This window comes from Squalius cephalus (genome assembly GCF_949319135.1).
Source record: "Squalius cephalus genome assembly, chromosome: 4".
Lineage (NCBI taxonomy): Eukaryota > Metazoa > Chordata > Actinopteri > Cypriniformes > Leuciscidae > Squalius > Squalius cephalus.
This window is the reverse complement of record NC_137125.1, coordinates 48,255,178-48,276,312: the sequence shown is the minus strand read 5'-3', so window position 1 is coordinate 48,276,312 and position 21,135 is coordinate 48,255,178. Positions and strand designations below refer to the sequence as shown.

At 37.2% G+C, this 21,135-nt stretch overlaps 1 protein-coding gene across 2 annotated transcripts; it reads right to left on the bottom strand.

Moving 5' to 3' along the window:
* Positions 1-17: 17 nt before the first annotated feature.
* Positions 18-21,055, bottom strand: tspan9b (tetraspanin 9b). 2 transcript variants are annotated; one of them, XM_079869034.1, is made up of 8 exons: positions 20,759-21,055; positions 11,000-11,079; positions 4,646-4,837; positions 3,327-3,401; positions 3,001-3,102; positions 2,640-2,771; positions 1,512-1,595; positions 18-1,427 (listed from the first exon to the last, which is right to left on the bottom strand). In XM_079869034.1, the coding sequence occupies exons 2-8, from the start codon at positions 11,060-11,062 to the stop codon at positions 1,356-1,358; spliced, it is 720 nt and encodes a 239-aa protein (XP_079725160.1). In that variant the 5' UTR covers positions 11,063-11,079; positions 20,759-21,055; the 3' UTR covers positions 18-1,355. The 2 variants fall into 2 exon arrangements, with proteins under 2 accessions (XP_079725160.1, XP_079725161.1); XM_079869035.1 differs by lacking the exon at positions 20,759-21,055 and having other exon boundaries at positions 11,000-11,495.
* Between the last annotated feature and the right edge of the window lie 80 nt (positions 21,056-21,135).

Here is a 21,135-nt window from a genome sequence, read left to right as displayed (position 1 = left end):
ATGTCAGACAAGAACAGTTTATTTAAAACAGCTTTCTTTTTATTTAAAATAATATGTTGGTTAAACAGTAATGCAGATATATCACATGGTAATAAATTATCCAGATAATTCAATACTTTGTAATGATGCAGCTATTTCATCTGTGGATTAAAATATACCTATAGACCTCAAAAACTGATTACGAGTAGGAACGTATTTTATGGAAATGACAGAAACAGCTCGCCGAGGTTATGGCTTATAGGTTAACTCTCATTGCACTCTTTCAGGTGTCATTGCATGATGCTGTTTGTTTTCAGGAGAGGCCTTTATTAGGTCTTTCTCCCCCTCTATTTCCTAACCTCTATATCCTGCATCCTTTGATCTCATCTCCCTCTCTTCCCTGACGGTAGGCGGAGTAGGATAGCTCGTTTGCCTCCTGGCAGTACAGATGCACTTTGAAAAGATCAGTGAGCGAGAAAACAAAGAGAGTAGACAGAGACGAGAAGAGAGTCACCAGGACACAAAGCCCCAGAGCGAGCAGATGACTAGCCTAGACTCTCTCTCTCTCATACATATAAACAATTTCATATTTCGTATGAACTGAAAGTAGGGAAGAGTTAGGTAAGCTGTGACACTTTTCAAAATATCCAGAATATGCAAAGCCCAAATTTAGTCAAATAATTTATGTAACTATAGATATATCAAAATTTAGAAATATTCTGAATAAAATGTACTTTACATATATTCATTTTTTGCCACGCATTTTACTTAAACATGCTAAAAACATACATTTAGAGCCTTTCTGATTATCTAATATTACAAAAATTGTGCAGTTTTTGGTAGATTAAGGGATTGACGCATCTTACCCCACTCTCCCTAACACTCAAGTCATCAGATAAAGGATTGTTTGTGTGCAATTGTACAGTACGCTTATGTCAGTGTAAAATATATACAGCATGCGATTGATATATTACATCAGCAAAGGAAATTGCATCTACGTGTATGCAACAGTCCAAGAGAGAAATACTGAACGTATCCTTTTATGTGCATTGCGATCTCCAAAGTCCAATCTTACTTTTGTACAATACACTAAAGGACTATTTCCAAGACCTGCTTAACGGCTGCAAACATCCATAATTGCTTCTCACAATCTATTCCCTTTATTAGTTTTCATCCTACAGTTGCAGTTAGACCTCAGGCCAAAAAGAAAAAGCCACTCAGCAGCCGAGCAAAAATATCTACAGCCTGTTCTACATAATTAAATCTGATAGACTCAAGCTTCATTTTCAATGGTTATAGTTTGTGATGGCATGAAATGGGGCTTTGAAATAATACATAAGGTGTTCAAAGTGTTGTTGTATAACACTGGGCTTCCTCTAGGCATCATACTTCTTTCCCGCCCTGTGAATCTGCTGGTATAAAGTCATGGAGAAGGCCATCCCGAGCAGCTGCAAAATAGAGGAAATGACATCAGCATGGGTGTGCATCAAACAGGATGTGACAACATTAGAGGCAAATCGTAATGCTTGTACCTGTAAGACCAGCACACACATCGCGATGGTCCCAAGCAAATGTTTGTTGTCGTTCAGCCATTCCTCAACCTTCTCGTAGCAGCCCTAAAGGTCAGAGAGGTAATGGTAATTTAATGGTAATTAAATAAGATTATGGTAAGGTAAGGTAATGTGCAATAAGATTATGAGTCATGTTGGGGCGGCTTTGAAACTGTTTGAAAATGTTTTAAAATGTTGAAACTTTTTACAATGTGCATGATATTCATAATTTAAAATCTTTTAAGCAGCCAGCTACGGTACAAGCTTGTAACAAAGAGTAGCTAACTACATTAAAGCTTTTTTTTAAAGGGGGAATCAAGTATATAACTCGGTCACGATCACAGAAGAATTTATGACAACCTCAATTAGAGTGACGAGTCCAGGAAAATTTCATCTTAATAACTTGTAAACTACTAGCACTAGCTAAAAAAAGAGATTCATTTGATTAATTTCAACAAGTGAATCATTCTAAAACATTTTAGTTTAACTAAATATTTTTGTATTAATTTACTTTTTTGTTGTTGTTGTACAATACAGTAAAATCTAGTTTAAAATAATTCAATTAATCATTGTTAAATTGATAATTACTCATTTTCATTTATATGCTCGATAAACTGCAATTTTTCATTTATGTGCCCCAATAAACTGCAATATTAATCAACATAAATTGATACTAACACAGTGTAATGAAAGTACAAATGAATGAATGTTTTGAACCGATTCACTGAAACAATAATTTTGATTGGTTGAAATTATTTTTTGCTATTGAAGTTTAAATAAGAGATAAAATAAAATATAAAAAATAAAAAGGATGAATTAATATAAGGGCATTAAAATAAATGTTCAGTAATAAAATAAAATAAATAGTATAAATGATTAATTAATATAAAGGCATTAAAATGAGGTTCCAGTAATAAAATAGACTAAAATAAAAAAATAGTATAAAGGATTAATTAAAATAAAAGGCATTAAAATAAGGTTCCAATAATAAAATAAAATAATAAAATAAAATAAAATAAAATAAAATAAAATAAAATAAAATAAAATAAAATAAAATAAAATAAAATAAAATAAAATAAAATAAAATAAAATAAAATAAACCAATCGTACCTGTGACCAGAAGATGTTAGTGGCGTTGCGGCCGCACTCTCTGTAGTGCTCCTGGCAGCATCTGTCTGGCACTGTTTTCTCCTGCAGGGCATCATGCCAGTCTGTGTGCCCAGTTACACCACAACACTCCCACTGAGAGAAAGAGTGCAAATTCAGATGCATCATTCCCACACTTCAAAAACAATTTTTTTTTGCAGACGTCTGCATATTGTTCAATACTAGAGACTTCAAGAGTTATCGTCCACAATTCTGTGGAGAGCAGCTGTGGATAGACGGCCCAATCAAACTACCTGAACTCTCAGTGACCCACCATTACTGTCACTGACGACAGTATATCACACCTGCACTCATGCACACACACCTCAGCTTGGATAATGTTCCAGGCGTTGCGGAGGCCGACGTTATTGTCCGTGTTGTAGAGGCGGAGGCCGTCTTTAAGGTCCTGTTTAGCATTCTCACTCACCTGCAGAAGAGTTTAAATCACATTTTCTTCATGAGTTACAGAGCAGATGTTTGGAAATGAAGAAAACTTTAAGATTACTGAGAGTAAACCAGGATAGCAGGTGTGTGGGCTGTTGCTGTTGTTAGGATTGGTGTGGGTAATGAGAGTCTGTGCACAGTGGGTGGTAAGTTTTGTGATTGTGTGTGTGCAATTGATAGATTGTGTAATGCTTGGTCGTACTGTACCTTGTCTGTGTACACGAAGAAAAGGATGAGCAAAATCAGCTCTGCCAGCAGAATGATTAACAGAACAATGAAGAACTACAAGTAAAAAGAGAGTAAAAGTAAGTAAACTATACACAACAACAAAGTGCTTTACATAAGACATATACAGTACATATTATACTGTGGAATATTTGATTGTGAGTGGTCAACTGTGCCATTGAGTTGTCAATTAACTACTTGCTTATTAGCATGCATTTTACTATTATATTGGCTGTTTGCTAGAACTTATAAAACCTTATTCTGACCATGCAATACCTAAACTTAACAACTACCTCACTAACTATTAATAAACAGTAATTAGGAGTTAATTGAGGCAAAAGTCATAGTTAATAGTTAGTTAATAGTGAGAATCGACCCTAAACTAAACTGTGCCCATACATATATAATTTTTTTTTTCTTAGCAGAGGCTTCAAGCCAAAATAATTACCAAGTGTCACCCAAAGGCTGACAGAAACTATAAGCGAGTGGAATCTGACATGTTTTTGCACCATTCATAACAATGGTGGCAGTTTGAATGTGGGAATGGAGATAGGCACGCTTTTGTTTCTCACTCGCAGCATCTCATCTGCGCAGCTTTCTCTGCACTCCCACACTCTCCATCAACGCAGCGCTACAAAGACCCCTGATGCTGCACGCCGTATTGTGAATCCTTTACATGAGGTACACATTGGTCCATAGTAGTTTTCTGGATAACTAGTAAAAATGCTTTACTATATAGACATACTCAAAGGTCTGTAAATATCTTGTTTTAATGTTTAACACTATTGCCCGGTTTCACAGACAAAGCTTACGCTTAGTCTGAGACTAAAATGCATGTTTGAGCTGTTTTAACTGAAAGCATCTTGATAATAAAATGTAAAGCATAAAAATGTCAAATTTTAAATAAATAATTTTCTAATACGTAAATGCTTACTAAAAAAAATGAAATATTTTATTTGTTTACATGCATGTCATATGACCATTAAATGGCAGCAAAGAACCATGAACATATTCATTTTTTGTTAAATTACTGAAATATTAATTTAAAAGTCTCAGATGGTACCTGAGTAAATATTTTAGGTCTTGGCTAACAAAAAAAAGTTTTTGTGAATCCCTAAACTGCTTTGTAGAGGACTTATTAAATCATAACATGCATAATTGAGACAGGTTTTGCAAATGTACTATGTGAAATCTCAAAACTTGACACCCAGGATTACACTAACCCATGGTTAAAACAATCCTGGGTTAACAATTAGTTCATTATACAGTGTGCATTGTGGGAGATGTAGGTGTCGACTTACACTTAGCAACAGGCACTTGTTCTCCTTGATGGCACCGAGGCAACCCAGGAAGCCCGTTACCATGACGACGGAACCCAAGGTGATGACCAGATTGGCGGCTGAGATGGAGGGGAAGGAGGGGGAGAATGTGGCAAAACTGCCCTGAGAAACAGACAGCCAGATGCCCACGCCTAACAACCCACAGCCCGACAACTGAGGAGAGACAAAGAGAGTGTTTCATGTAAATAAACACACAGAAACTAGATCAAACACGCATAACCGTTCAGTTCGGTAGTATTTCGTCAGGCTTTTACTTGTGCAAAAGTTTTATAAAGTATTAGAGCAACTCTTCAGTTTCCATCACTGAAGTCAGTAGGTCTCAGGAGCACCTGAGCACCACTTTGTGAACTCAAGATCACTCAAGGGAAGATATAGTTAGTGTTGCAGGACTGAGGTAGAAATGTGTGTGCATGCCTAATCAACAAAGTGAAATCTGTGTCAGCTCTCCCTGCTGTGAGAGCAATATAAATGCTAATGGGACCGCAATAAAGGTTGTTGAGTATTGAAGTGTGAATTTTGTGTGTGTGTGTCTAGACTGTACAAGGTGTGCTTGTTCACATCTCGTATTGGGGAGAAACTCTATTAATTTCATGCTCAGGTAACTGAAATGTAAAAGTATTCCAGTCTGCTACAGGCAGGCAAAAGGAGAAAGTTAGCTAACAAACCTGACCTAGCTCCAAAAACCCCCAGAATGTGCTGTATTTGCGGAACAAGGTGGTGCGTGTGTGCATGTGTGTGCAAGGGATTTTAAAATCAGATAAAAATTGCTGTTCTTTTTTCTGAATCGCTGCAAAATTAAATTTTAAACAAAAATGACAAAATGCTCTGGTTTATCCCAATTTACCAAGCAGAGTCAACTATAAATAAGCCATTCACATTTTTAAGATCACATTTATATATAATCTTTCAGCAAGAAAAAGTTAAACATATTTATCTTGACGATTCAACTCTTATGTCATGGCCGATGATGACTGATAAATTACCTGTACACACACAAATATATATTTACAAACTTTTATGTTAGATGCGATTAATCGATTTGACAGCACTAATTAAAATAAATATTAAAATAAACATTTTTTATAAATAAAACTAAATCAATAAAAAATAAAATCAGTTGTTTTAAATGCTACAAGTGACTTTAGGTATCAACAACATTAGCCTATAATTTATAGTATGAAAAATGGACATTCATTTAAAGATTAGCTAAAGATTACATTTAACACTGCTAAATCATTAGTGTTTTTAAATATTAACTTATAATACACTCTGAAAAATGCTGGGTTGTTTCAACCCAACTTTGGGTCAAATATGGACAAACCCAGCCGTTGGGTTAAATATTTTAATTACGTTAAACGTTTAGGTGTGTCCATATTTGACCCAAAGTTGGGTTAAAACAACCCAGCATTTTTTAGAGTGTAAATGTAAGTTAAAATATAATATAAAAAAGAAATATTTTTAAAGTCTTTAAAATGAAAAATTTGCAGGGCAAGATGTTCTCTGTTAATCCTCTCTAACATTATGTGTGTCATTGCAAGATATGCCCTAGAGTGCAGCGGTCTGGCTCCACACACACTCTTCTTTTGAGTTTAACTGAAGGTGAAAAGCTGTGTCATTCAGTTCCCTCGAGAAAATATCCAGCATGGACTCTGAGAACCACGAAGAATCTAAAATGAGCCAGAATCCTTACGCTCGGAAAATGATGAGTATGAATAATAAGAGATAAAACAGGTGTGTGTGAGCGAGAGCGAGAGCGAGAGAGAGAGAGAGAGAGAGAGAGAGAGAGAGAGAGAGAGAGAGAGAGAGAGAGAGAGAGAGAGAGAGAGAGAGAGAGAGAGAGGAGAGCAGCGAGTCAGAAAAATAGGTTAAAGATGATGAAAACTTTTAAAAGCCATGAAAATGAAAAGTATGGCACAGTAATCAAAACGTCTGAGAGGAAATAATTAGGGGAGCGAATGCAAGCAAGAAAAATAAGCCAAAGAGCACACAAAATAGAAAATAACTAAATAAAACATAAACGGGAAGAGCAGAGAATAAGGCTATTCTGTCCACAGGAGCAGACAGACCATGCTGGATAATAAACAGCTTTTAACCCACATTTTAGTATTCAGGATGCCCTACCAGAATGAAGACACACAAACAAATCAAATTGAATTCAATCTATTCTCTCTGCCTTTGGAAAATCCTTCAAAATGGGTTTGTTCTTAATCTAATCCTGCATTTCAAACTGGGAGACGGTTCGTTCGTGATGTAACACACGCAGACTGAGGCACACATTCACTAGATAAATGATCTGATGTAGCCAGCACTGAACACAATTGAAGGTGTGTGAAGAGAAGACCGCAGAAAGGACAAGGGAGACAATAGAAAGAAGGGAAAGAAATAAAGGATAAGAACAAAGGAAAAAGAAAAAGGAAGAAATAAAAAGGGAAAGGACATGACATATGAATGGAAATGGCCTAGGAAAGACAAGAAATGAACTGTCGTAACAGGAAAAAGAAAAAGACAAAGGACAGGAAAGGGGTGTGAAAAAAAGGATTAAAAAGAGACGAAAATAAATTATAGAAAAGAACATGAACAGAAATGGAAAAAAAGAGAAAAGAACAAGGAAATAGGAAATTAATAGAAAAGGACAGGGAAAAGAAAAGGAATAGAGTGCAACAGTCAGAAGTAAAAATGCCATTAATTTTCTCCATTGGTAAATTTTTAATGATAACTTATAAAATGTTAAAGACAGACCTACTGTGTTTTTAATCAATGGTATTTGCTTCTGTTCCGCAGCCTGCATTATTTCAACTAGGTTTTAAAATAATTGTATTTAACGGCAGAATTCATGGTGAAAAACTACATTAGGCCTACCCATGATGCTGTACAGAAACTTGTGAGTCGAAAGAAGCCAAACATGTCAAAAGAGTTTGTTAGCTCCGCCCACTCAGCACTGCGAATGACGTAATTGAGTCGGCCTCCCTACGATCTCAAAATAATTCAATATTTGTATATATATATATGCATATTTTGCATAAACATTGTTTTTATATAATCCACATTTTTAAATGAATGGTTTTATATATTTCCATCACTTGTAGTTTGATTGTGCTGTACGCAATGCTTCATGGGATTGTAGTTCTTTCCCTCACTAAAGCCGTACACAGTTTTGTACCTTTCACCTTTGTAAATCAATGCAATTATTCTTATAATGCTTTATAGAAGACTTTTTTAAATCCCCATGGGAGAAATGAATGGAAAAAATACTTCCGGAACCAGCGCCGCTGAAAGGGACGGGCACTAATGTAGCCTATTCTATAGAAAAAGACAGGAAAAAGGAAAAGAATAGTAAAAGATGGAAACAAGGAAATAGGAAAGGACAAATGACAGGAGAAGGATATAAAAGGAAATGACAGAAACGAATGAAATAGTAACATTAAAAAGGAAATGAAATGTCAAAGAATAGGAAAGGGGATGGAAAGGAAGGAAAAGAAAGAGAAGAACAGATTAGAAAAGGCCAGGAAAGGAAATGGAAAAAGACAGTACAGGAAAATGAACAGCAAAGGAAATTAAAAAAGAAAGGGAAGAAAGAAATCAATAGAAAAGGACAGGCAAAGAAAAACGGAAAGGAAATTAATAGAAAGGACAGGGGAAAGTTAGAATGCAAAGTAACAAAATGTAGGCAGCATTGATGAATAAGTATTAGAAATAAGATGCCACAACAAGAGAGAGAAAAGTTGAGTCAGTCGTTAAAGGGATACTTCACCGATTTTTCATACTGAACTATGTTATTCCCTTAACTAAGTTGATACATACCTCTCTCGTCTCAGTGTGTGCACTCAATCGCTCAGGCGCGCGATAAAAACGATAACTATAATGTATGGCGGAATAGCACTTGGTAGCACTTGAGTGCTATTCCGCCATACATTATAGTTATCCTTTTTACCGGCTTAGAAAAGCGCCACGTTTTATTTTGTGTCACCATACTTGGTCGTGTAACTGTATTTAAATAGGGAAAACGTGGAGGTGTTTGGTCGCTTCTAGCTTCATCTATGTCTGGATCCTAATGAATGAACTGGGCTAAGCTAAGTGCTATCAAAGTGTCGCCGCACACCAGAGCGATTGAGTGCACGCACTGAGACGAGAGAGGTATGTATCAACTCGTCTTAGTTAAGGGAATAACATAGTTTGATATGAAAAATCGGTGAAGTATCCCTTTAACAGACCTCACCTCACTAATGAGTGTACTGTGTGTTTGTGACCTTATGAAAAGTGAAGCGAGTCTGGCCCTAACTTTCTGACTCATGTTTTAAACATGGAGCTGAAAGCCATCAGGCTCAGTAATGTCAAACACATGAAATATAGATTAACAGTGACCTAAAACACTCAACTCAACTCAGAAACATCATTATCATCCCATTTACATCCTAGGTGAAATATAATAAAAATGCAAACAATTTGCCAACTGTCTTTCACATAAGCAGGAAGATCAAGGTTTTTTGTATTATGTTATGCGAAGACTTTACTGAACGCCTCTGTAAACCTTGTAATTCAGAACAGGAAATTAATTTCTCTTCAATAGAACAATTGAACTCCACAATTAAATTCCAGCAAACTAAAAGAAAACCAAAGCTTAGACAAACCGTTCCATCCCAAGGTAATTCTATATTAAGCTTTCTGCGTCTCCTTTTTAAATCACTTTTATCTTTCTCTCTCCCTACTCAATCTCTTTTATTCCCTCTCCGCCCCGCTGTTTAAAGTGTACCAGTGTAAAATCTCCAGGCCTTTGCAATCTTTTCATAATTTCCCTATTTTTTATGTTCCCTTTCCATCGCTATATGGTTGTATATGTGGGTGTGTGTGCAGTGGGAGATTTCAGATCAGTCGGGAGTTTTTTTTTCAAGTTTCCTGCTTGAGATTTGGTGCATCCGTCATTAAACCCGCTCAGAATCAAACAAACAACAACACACAGGCGCAGCAGATCAAACGAGGAAAATCTCGCAACACACAGAACCATAATCTGACACAGACTTCCTGTTGTATGTCCACAACAACAACAACGCAGATGAATGAGAAGTTAAATGGTGAGCCTATAAGAGATGTTAGAATGAGAGAGAACGAGAGGAAAAGAGGGTGGTTCATTTGAATGTTCTGGTTCAGATGAATATGTATTACTGCCTTTGATCTAAGAGCGTCATGTCCATTCAAACTGATTTCTGAGCTAAGTGCATTTTGAATATAATTGCATAAATAATTAAATACAAATAATTAGTATCTTTGAAAATTAAAGGTAGCGTGTTTAATTTCTGATGGAAAATGGAATTTCTTTTAAGGGTTACATGACAAATGCATGATTTTCAGGTTGTTTGTGATTATTGGGATCTTTAGAAATAGTTTTATACAGACTACATTCACAACAACCAGAGATTTAATTAATTTCTATGACTTTTCAAAATCAAAATAGCTGTTTTTATATTATCTAATATGTTCATGATTGTGAGAGAAAATAAAAACATACAGTATCTATGTGCAAAACAAAAACACCACGCATCTTATTCCAAACGGCATCTGCCAATAATCTCACATGAACATCCACTGTTTGAAAACCCACATACTCTCCTCACTAAGAATTTTGCCACCAATGGCACAACTAACAGCAGCAGAATAGTGCAAAATAGCTATAATTTTCCATTTTCTAAGGAAAACTTGAGTGATGTTTGCTTGTGCAAAGTTTAGCACCACAATTCTAGGGTGTTTGCCAGGGTGTTGCTATGTGGTTACTTAAGTGTTTTAGTATGATACTATGTGGCTGAGAGTGTATTGTGGACTTATAAGCCCATATTTCAAAGTATCAAGGTGTGATTCGCATCCTTCTTTCAGTATAAATTGTTGGTATTATGTTGCCTGTTGTATCATCAATAAAGTAATAGCATATAAGCAAAGTAAAAGCACATTTCTCTTAAGATGTATAACTTGATTTATTTAATACTGTAGAGTTACTACCTAGGGTTAGGGATTCAGACAATTCTACAATCCCAAGTATGATTGGTAATAATTGTGATGCTTGGCACAGTGATGCTTATCAAACACCACTAATAATCTTCCCCAAACTCACATCAATGGCTGAACCAGAAATTAACATTGCTGAACCATTCAAACAAACAGAGCATTGTTTCGAAAGTGCCACTGAGACACCTTGTTAACTTTTTAGAGAAATCATCACACACATACTAGCTTAACACAGTCTCTGCACATCAAAGATGGATAAGAGAAAGCATTTTTTTGACAACAAGTAAGTTTGGATAATTCATGCTGTAGTTTGATACTCACCCAGAACAGCAGGTTGAAGAGGAACATCATGTATTTGACACAGCACAGGCATCCACGAGCCATCTTCAGCTTCTCGAACTCTAGGAGCAACACAAACGACAAGTCCAGGTAAAACACAACATACTTCCCACGGGCAGACACGCGCTTATCCTGAGGCTTTCCTCCTGGTGGGACCGCAACTACGGCTCCTTCGTTCTGTGCTGTTTGATCTTTGACGTTTGAGCCCCGGGAGCCATAGAAGGCCCCCACTGCCAGACGGTGACCCCGACGGGCCGCCCGGGTGAACTCTGACTCTGCGCTGTCCAATGAGGGGCTACGCTGGACCTCGGATTCGTGGCTCTCACACCTCTGCATCATCGGATGAAGGCAGAGCAGAGGGCATGTTTCACACACAGACTCACACAAGCTGCAACTTAGCACATGCCTTCTAATTTGCCATTTGAAGGAAACAGATTTAAATGAAACAGATGCGCTCGCATAAACACCAGAACTTTGGAGGTTACAGCTGTCTTAGTGTCCTCTTCTCCAATGGGTCTTTGATCCGTAATTCCTCTGCACTGAGCACGCCTTTCTCCCTGCGCTTCCTATTTATATTTTTCTTCTTTCTGCCTTTTCTATCCTGCATGTGGGAATGTGGAGCATGCGTTTTCAACTTTCCCTGCTCTCGCTCCATCGCATTCTTTCACTGCTCTGGTTCAGCATGATTCGCTTTACTGCATGTAACACTTTTTTCTCTGCACGCTCTCGCTTCCCTGCAGTGCTATTATTAGAGATTTTGCTCTCCCGGCTCTTTCCATCCCAACTAGCGCTCTGTCCCTCTCTCTGCATCCTCCTACCGTCATCCACTCATCCCTCTCTCTGGCTCCTCCTCCTTCACTTTGGCCAATCTGTTTGCAGGTCAATGAATGCGTTATCTCCCTTCCCACGTACCTTTTGAAAGTATCACAATCCAAGCAAGAAAATGAAAGCTGACTGAGGGAATAAAACAAATCCTAGCACATGTATGTGCAGTAGTATGTGTACCTCCTGCGAGTTTGCATGTGTGCACATGCCATCTCACCTAAGAGCAATTATGCAGAGAGATTGTGCTGTGCTAATGTTTCCAAATCATTTCGCCGTTGTAATAGCCTACCAAGTTTAGAGACTGCATCTGATGTGTCGTTTTTGGTGCTGTGTGATGGTGCTCTTCATGAACTTTAAACACACATTTATACATTAAACACACTTTAAAGACAACATGCATTTGCTTTGTTTTACTGCCTGCTGAAAATATGAAACCAATAATACAGGGCTTTTCATACTGTTATGAATTTGGTGCTCTGTAAAAATTTGATTTTTTTTAATTCTGTCAAAGTTAATGTACAAACTTACATGAAGTAAATATGTTTAATACAGTTAGGTCTTTACATTGACATTAGCCAAATTTGATAATATTACTGTTTGGCCCCTTAATGAAAAATTGTTTAATGAAATTGAATGTTTTGTTAGAAAATATACGAATCTAAAACACCCAACCAACTAACTACCAACAACCCCACAAAACACCCTCTACTACCCTGAACAGCATTAAATTAATAGATACTAGATAATAATTAGATTAACTTTGAGAGGTTTGAAGTTACAAACGTTCAGATGCCAGTCAAGACTCCAGACTGCAGTCTCTCATTCCCATTTCAATATATCAAACCAAAGACACATTCAAAGAGAGTCTTTCCTGTTGATAGTGATCCTGATTTAACCACTGGCTAGGATTACTGACCTCTAATGTGAGCTGCAGTGAAGCCTAAAGTAAGTCTAGCCTGAAGTATTATAATTTGGTTAATAATATATAAGCAAAAAATGTATTTACGTAACTAAACATGCGTGTGTGTGTGTATATTTCTGTAGCGATCCTTCTGTGTTACTATTTTGTTGATTTTTTTTCCTCTTTCCCTCCAGTGCTCTTTCCACTCTAATTAAATGGCATAGTGACGTTGTGTGTGTGTGTGTGTGTGTGTGTGTGTGTGTGTGTGTGTGTGTGTGTGTGTGTGTGTGTGTGTGTGTGTGTGTGTGTGTGTGTGTGTGTGTGTGTGTGTGTGTGTGTGTGTGTGTGTGTGTGTGAGTGTGTGAGTGTGTGTGTGTGTGTGTGTGTTGTATGGAGCTGACTGTGTATTTCACCCTGAGGTTGCTTTGTGAGATCATTAGACAGGATTTTATTAACTGAAAAGTGTTTATTTTGCTGTTATGGTGGATAAACCTTTCCCACAGCTCCACACACTGCCAGCAAATTTGTACACCTAGGCCTATACTTTTGAGGGCCTCCCATAAATGTATACTGTTCCTTTAATTTGCCTATTTTGGCACAGTTTTTATGGGGAAGTCAACTATAAAATAAAGTTATAACTGAGGTTTCAGTCCACTACACTTCAAACATTTGGAATCACTAAGAAAATTAATTAATTAATCTATTTTGAGCATTTATCTTTTAAAAAAAAATCCAGTCAAAACATATTATTTTGCAATATGATAAATAACTATTTTTGAAATAATTAGTTAATGCATTAGGTTTTGAGCAGCATTTTTTAACAAGCATTTGATATTCTAAATTAAAATTAATTTCTAAATATATTTTTGTTCATTGTTAATTCATGTTCGTTCATTAAAGATTAAATAATGTTCATTTTTACAACCAGAACTGGCATTTGTCATGACTGATAGACAACCATGACTGGGTAGGTAATCAATATCAATTTCTTTTCAGTGTGATTATAACTTATAAGATCATAATTTTGGTATTGCGAAACAAGTACACTGCAACATACTTTGTTTGGGTGAACTATTTGCTAAAATTAAACTCCTAGTTCTAATCTGTTCTTACAGGAACAGCACATGTAGCACAACATGTCTAATTGTCGCATATCACTATATGCTCTTATGGAACATTTTATGGCTTGTGCGTCTCACGTGGCTGTTGTCTGGGTGCCTGAATAGAACATAACAGGAGAAGCAGTGCAGAATCTGTACACTGTTCACAGGTACTTAACGCATCCAAAGTCATTAATTATACATACAGAGAAAAGAGGATTGCAGAGAGAGAGAGAGAGAGAGAGAGAGAGAAACAGAAGTATTCTAAGTGAATTGATTTTCTTAATATTTACCTAAGTCTTGCTGAATGTGTATTTTATTGCATATTATTATTGTTTTTATGACCATTTCTTGCATCATTTGTGCTGTGGCTGTATGTACATCATGCCAGAAAAGTACTATGTCTGGGGAACTTTATTTTTCAGGACTACTCAATCACATATGTACTAGTTTGAGTGGTAAAAATGCTTTTATTTAGCTTTTTATTCAGATTTTTTTATAGCTTTATAATCATAATGTATATTATATTATATATTATTATATGTGGGGAAAATAGTGCAGATTCTTTAATATTTCTCATTAAATTTATATAAGAAATTTTCTTTGTTTTTTAAAAATCTAAATTGCTGTTTATATCTAGGTTTTATATTTTTTTTGTTTCCCAAATCTTCAATGAGGTCAGTGTGGATTTTTGGATCCCACAGTATGTAGCAAATGTTGCCCAGATGTGTGTTTAAGGAATATTAATTAAACAGACTCTGAGGAAGCACAATCATACAACGCTATAATGAACATCTGCCTGCCGATCTGCTCAGTTTTACACACACACTGTCACACACACACACACACACACACACACACACACACACACACACACACACACACACACACACACACACACACACACACACCTTCTCTTTGTACACTATTCAAGGACACTGTGCTTAGATCCTTCTGAGACAACAAACCTTTCTAGTCTTTATAGGAATGTTTCTATGACAGTGTGTTCAAACAGGCCATTTTGTTCAGATGGACACTCCAGCTTGCATGTAAAGCGCACTCTCAGGGCACTCAAGAGGGTTTTATTCCCGAACAGTCTGCCCTATATGTAAATCAACTACCATTAACTCGCCATCCAGGGAATGCTGGTTGACTTGCTGGCAAAAAAAGCACTTTCCAACACTTTCTAGGGAAATGGAAGTTGCGTACTAGGAAAGAAGGAAGAGAATTAGTGCTGTTTTCCTCCTCCAGTAAGCATTAAGAATTTTCTAAGAATTAAACAGCAGCTATAATCAATAAAGAGCATGAAAAACAGGTGAAGTCACATATGGTGTGTCATAAGTAACAGCTTAATGAACTACACAAGTGTACAGTAGTTGCCTAAAATATAACCTTTCTACCAGGGGCATGAATCACTATTTGCATACTAACTGTGCAATTGTGCATGCCAGTTTAGTATTAGCGGGCCCCAAATCATAATATGTTTTTACAGGTACCCCAAATGCATATCATTTCCAAGTATGCATTCAAATATGCATGCTTTTAGGGCTAATATTGCCCACAACCCAAAGCACAGGTTTTCTAATGGTTCTCTGATGCAAATGTACACTGATGAGCCAAATCATTATGATCAGTCAGAGGTGAAGTGAATATCATTGATCATCTCCTAATAAGGCCACATATCAATGTCTGCAACAAAGATGTCTGTGGTGTGGTATAATTTAATGATGCAATATACTACACACACTCATGTTTTTCAACACTTCTGCATTCACACAAAAGCCTTTTAAGCCATTCTCTTGGGTGTGTACCTTTTACAATATTAACAATACTTTTGTATTGTTGAAATGTCTGTCAACACACATCTTGCCCACACTAGAGAGTAATACAAGTCACATTGAACTGAAGACTTATGATGTCTGTATGCATCATGACTAAAACAACAGCAGAATCAAACAGCCTGTCCGATATATTTATAACTGGCATTTTCATTAGACCAACTGTTTCAAGCATTTCTAATGTTTAGCTTCCCTGCACACGCATGAATATTAAAGATGCCTTCCATGCAGGAAATTACATTTTCATTGTCAGAACGGAAAAGAAGGACTTTGATAAATTAGATTTTACCTTTAACAGGTAAATTCATGCATCTGAAACCTAACAAAAAAAAGCAAGCCAATGTGCATGAGTTGCTTTGAATGTGTGTGAAGTTTAAGGTTAGTTCAAGAACAGCATAAAAGGATCAGTTATTGTAAAAATGCCCTTTGATGCAAACATTCAGCACAGGACGTACTCTTTGTGCATGACAGCCTGAGGGCATGTGCTGTCTCTGGCGCTGCCTCAGTCCTTAATTATGTCATTAGTGCTGCTTTCTATTCAAAAGACGCTGAGCTCTGACCTGCTCCAGTTCACACTTGATCTCTTTTCTCTATTTTAATTACACTATTTAGCTCTAATCACGTGACCTCTTTAGAGGTGCAAGCAATTTTGTGATGCTCTGCCCTCTAATGGTATTAGAATCGGATACTGTGCTCTCTCTACTATCTTGGCTGGCTGCTAGTGGTTAGGCTAGGTTTGGTCAGCCTGAAAGACTCTCTAACATCATATCAGAATGCTGCCAAGTCTGCGAAAGCTGCTTATTTCTCCAACTTACTTGAATCCAATCTCTCTAACCCAAAGGATCTGTTTTCTGTCATTCAATCTGTTGTTAATCCTTCTGTTAACACACTGTCTGTTGCCTCAGATGCTCTATGTGAAGGCTTCCTAAGATTTTTTATTAACAAAATCACTATCATACGACTTAGTGTCTGCCCTAATTTAACTGTCCCCCCAATCTTGACACCTGCTTCTGCTTTTTGGGAGGTTTTTGATCCTATCAACCCCCAGACACTGAAGGATGTGATTGTCAAGCTCAAATCTCCATTTTGTCCTAATGATATCATTCACCTGAGATTTTTTAAAATGAATCATTGATTCGGTTGGGCCAGGTATGGTATCTCTTATCAAGTGTCTCAAAACGGGCTCCGTTCCTGCCAATCTTAAAGTGGCTACGGTCACTCCTCTTCTCAAGAAGCCTTCACTCGATCCATCTTTTTAAAAAAAAATTCTGCCTATATACCTTACCTTTCATTTCTAAGCTATTGGAGAAAATTGTGCTGGATCAACTCCAACACTTTTCATCAAATAATTGTATATATGAGGTTTTTCAATCTGGTTTTAGGTCTGCTCACAGCACTGAGTTCGCCCTCCTGAGAGTGCTAAACGATATTTATCTCTCTACTGATTCCGGAGATACTGTGGTTCTTGTTCTCTTATCTTTCATCAGCTTTTGATACCTATTTTCTCTATACATGCTACCTCTGGGCGCTATTATAAGGTTTCATGGCATATCCTTTCATTTTTACGCGGACGACAGAGAGAGAAACAACCCTGCAGCGATGAATTCTCTTCTGCGATGCTTAGAAGAGGTTAAAGCATGACTAGCCCAAAATTTCCTCTTCCTGAATGAAGACAAGACTGAGGTCATTGTTTTCGGGCCAAATGAAAACTCTCAGTGTATAAGTCCAGAGTTAGAGAGTCTGTCGGCTTTTAAATCCCCAGGGGTGAGGAACTTAGGTGTTGACAAACAGATCTCATCCGTAATCAGTTCCAGTTTCTACCAACTTCATCTATTGGCTAAAATCAAACTTCTCACCCCGAAAACTCTAGAAATGGTTGTTCATGCATGTATTACGTGTCGGCTAGATTACTGTAATTCCTTACGTTGCGGTATATCAAGTTTTCATATTGCTCGTCTTCAGTTAGTCCAAAACGCTGCGGCCAGACTTCTACGTAAGTGTCGCAAATATGACCACATCTCTCCGATTCTCAAATCTCTACACTGGCTGCCAGTTCAAAATTCTACTCCTTGTTTTTAACTCTCTTCATAACTCTCTTCATAACTCTCTTATATCTCTCTGAATTTGTCCATCCCTACACTCCATCCAGAAGCCTAAGATCCAACGACCAGGCTCTGCTGGTAGTCCCTCGCGTTAGACTCAAGCGTAGAGGGGAGCGTGCATTTGCGGTGGCAGGGCTGCGACTCTGGAACACACTGTCCCTTGAGATTAGAACGGCCCCTACTCTGTCCACCTTCAAGTCTCTGTTAAAGCAACACTAAGGTACTTTTCCTCTTCGGTCGCCCTACAGGTTGGAAGCGGAATTGTCCATTACCGCTGTCGTAAATCATTTCGCAGCCCGCAGTCTACTGTCGCACGCACGCTCGCTGTTTATCCAGCACCAGCTTTGGAATGAACGATGTCCACAGACAAGTTAGAGTATGATGCATGATTTCATGAAAGTATGATGTATTGCGACATCAGAAACGAAGAAAAACTAAATAATGACTATTGTAACGCTTGACGTAAAGCAAGTCAAATTTGTAGTTTTTTTATGTCTCATTCGAACTACAGAAACGCGACCCGGTTTGGCAAACTTGCATAGTGTGGTTATAGCAGATTTAGGGCTGCAAAGCGACTTGCAAGTTACGACTTGCATGAACCACTGATACAATTTTGGAAACATTATTTTAAGGTAAAAAAGTACTGTTTTCTTTAGTATATTGATCTCTTCTCTAATGGTTGGTTCTACTATTTTATATTTGAGTTTGATACTGTTTTGCCACTCCTGTTTTTACATTCTATATTTGAGTCTGATACTGCTTTGCTACTGTTTTACTATTTTATATTTGAGTCTGATACTGTTTTGTCACTCCGGTTTTAAGGTTTCACTTATTTGTGTTAATGTGCTGTTATGCAGGTCTTACTATATTTTAATCTGGTTGTTCTGTAAAGCACTTTGGTCAGCCTAGTGGCTGTTGTAAATGTGCTATACAAATAAAGTGAACTTGAACTTGATATGAATACTTAAGTGGTTATTTAAGTATGTAAAGCAGAGAGGCTTGAGTGAACATTTAACAAACGACTGTCAGAATAATGAGCGATAATTGATGATGTATAATGGGATCCAGAAAATGTTCTATTCAACATGGCATAAAAGACGAAAGGCCAAATGGTGAAAGATCATAATTGTCACGATGTGGTTTTGTGTCCTGTCATGTTTAGTGGTTCCCTGTCTGTCTATTAGTCATCCCAGGTGTTTCCCATAAACCACGGCCCCTTGTTATCCTGTCTAGCTCGTTTACCCCTGTATTTAAGCCCTGTGTTTCAGCCCTGTCTTTGTGAGTTCTTGTTTGACTGTTTTGTGTGTCTACAGTTATGCTGTCGTTCTGTTCCTGAGTCCTGTGTTCTTGTCCTAGTTTGTTCTAGTTTAGAATCTAATTAATAAAGTGTGCTGCAACTGGATCTTGCTTCATCTGTGCCTCAACCAACACACACCTGAATGTAACAATAATTAGGTCAAATTTGATCTGTAAAGACCACAGACATTTACACACAGTCAACTAAATTCTTTGGTTTTCCAGCATCTCCATAAGTTTTGTTTTCTTATGGTTTTCATACTATTACCTTTTGTAATAGTTGTTAATGAGTCCCTCAACTGTCCTCAATGTGGAAAGATGGATCTCAAAATCATAGTCACTGCTGGAAAGGGTTCAAAGATTCTGGAAAACCAAAGAATTTGTGGGACCTGGAGAATTCTTCTGAAGAACATTGGGCAGTTTAACTGCTAAGGACAAACAAAGGGACTCATGAACAAACATCACAAAAAAAAAAAAAAAAAAAACTGCTGTGGATCATCCAGGTAACGACACAATGTCAAATATCTTATTCAGGACAGTATTAAAAAAACAACAACATACATTTGTATGATCCCTCTAATTTTGTTAAAATAATTAACATTTTGCAGATTCTGCAAGGTGTATGTAAGTTTTTGTGTATGTGTGTGTGTGTGTGTGTGAGTAATATAAACCTGTTTTTGTTTAAATACTCATGACAATGTCCAACCAAATGAAAAAACACCAACCAAATACCCCCCAAAATGTGGTATGTTTAGTTATTTTCTATCTACAAATAATAAACATTTAGATTGCGTGTATGTAGCCTATGTAATATATGTATATGTATGCGTGTGTGTGTGTGTGTGTGTGTATTTACATTATTTATACCATACTTATTATCTTTGCAAATTACCCAAATTATGTTAAGAATATTGAGTTAATATTTAAAGTTAATTATTTAAACGGACTCAGAGAGCTACCGATTTTAGTAGGCTACATATTGGCCATATTGATTTACAGTAATATTTCAGAAGCTGCAGAGTTTCCAGATTAAAGGCTAAACGTAAACACAGACCTTAATAGGGAAATGATGCGCATGCAAATGTTGTCAATGTTTCCATGAGTCTACAGGCAGCAGCTGCTTTCAACTATGCGCTTTTTAGTTGCGCCAATTCTGCACATTCCAGGGCAGCGCAAATCACAGCCTGCGGGCTCGCGCACACGCACGCGCACGCGACTGGCGCATCGTACCTTTCTGAGAAGTTTCCTGAATGCTAAAGAAGCTGAGTTTGATTCAGCTGTAGGCCTTGAACACAGCTGCACTCCTTCTACGTGAATACAGCCAAATCTACTCAATCTAGGATACTGTAGCCTACGTCTATATCTGCGTAATAAGCATTGGCTATCTTTCCATAACAGAAAGCTAGTTTCCGTAGTAGCAGAGATTATTCCTACACACTTATTAAACTTCCATATCATTTTTTTGTTTTGTTTAAGTAACAAAGTATAGCCACATAACAAAACAAAACTGATAGTATCTCCCTAAACTGATATAAATATAAACGAGCAACTGATAAACATCAACAGTAGCTACAACAAGCTAAGACTGCCATAGTACACAATTGTAGGCTAAATATTAAAAATATAAACATTTTCATACATAAGTAGAACATTTTCGTCGTTTTTTAAGCCTTACTCACCTTATTGGAAGCACAACTTAGGTTTTCCGATTTGCTTTCTTCTTTCCGTATGAAACTCTCCCTCACTTTCGTTTGCTTTTTTGTTTATATAGAGGTCTAGTGATGTTTTAACTGTGACCAATAGAAGTTAAACGCTTATAAACTATCGGTAAGCAGACTTTTGCTTTCATGGTGGTCGGAAAAAGTTCAAGAGCTCGAAAAAAACGGAAAGGCAGTAAGTTTTCCCACGAACGGAAACAGTGTAGCAGCAGGAAAGATGGAGAGGCGTGGCTTCACTCCGTTTACCGTCACTGCTGTAAATCCACAGGGAAAAAGAAACACCACTGGCGTTTTCCAGCAGGGGGCAGTTCCAAAAGTCACGAGGCTTATTAAAAATA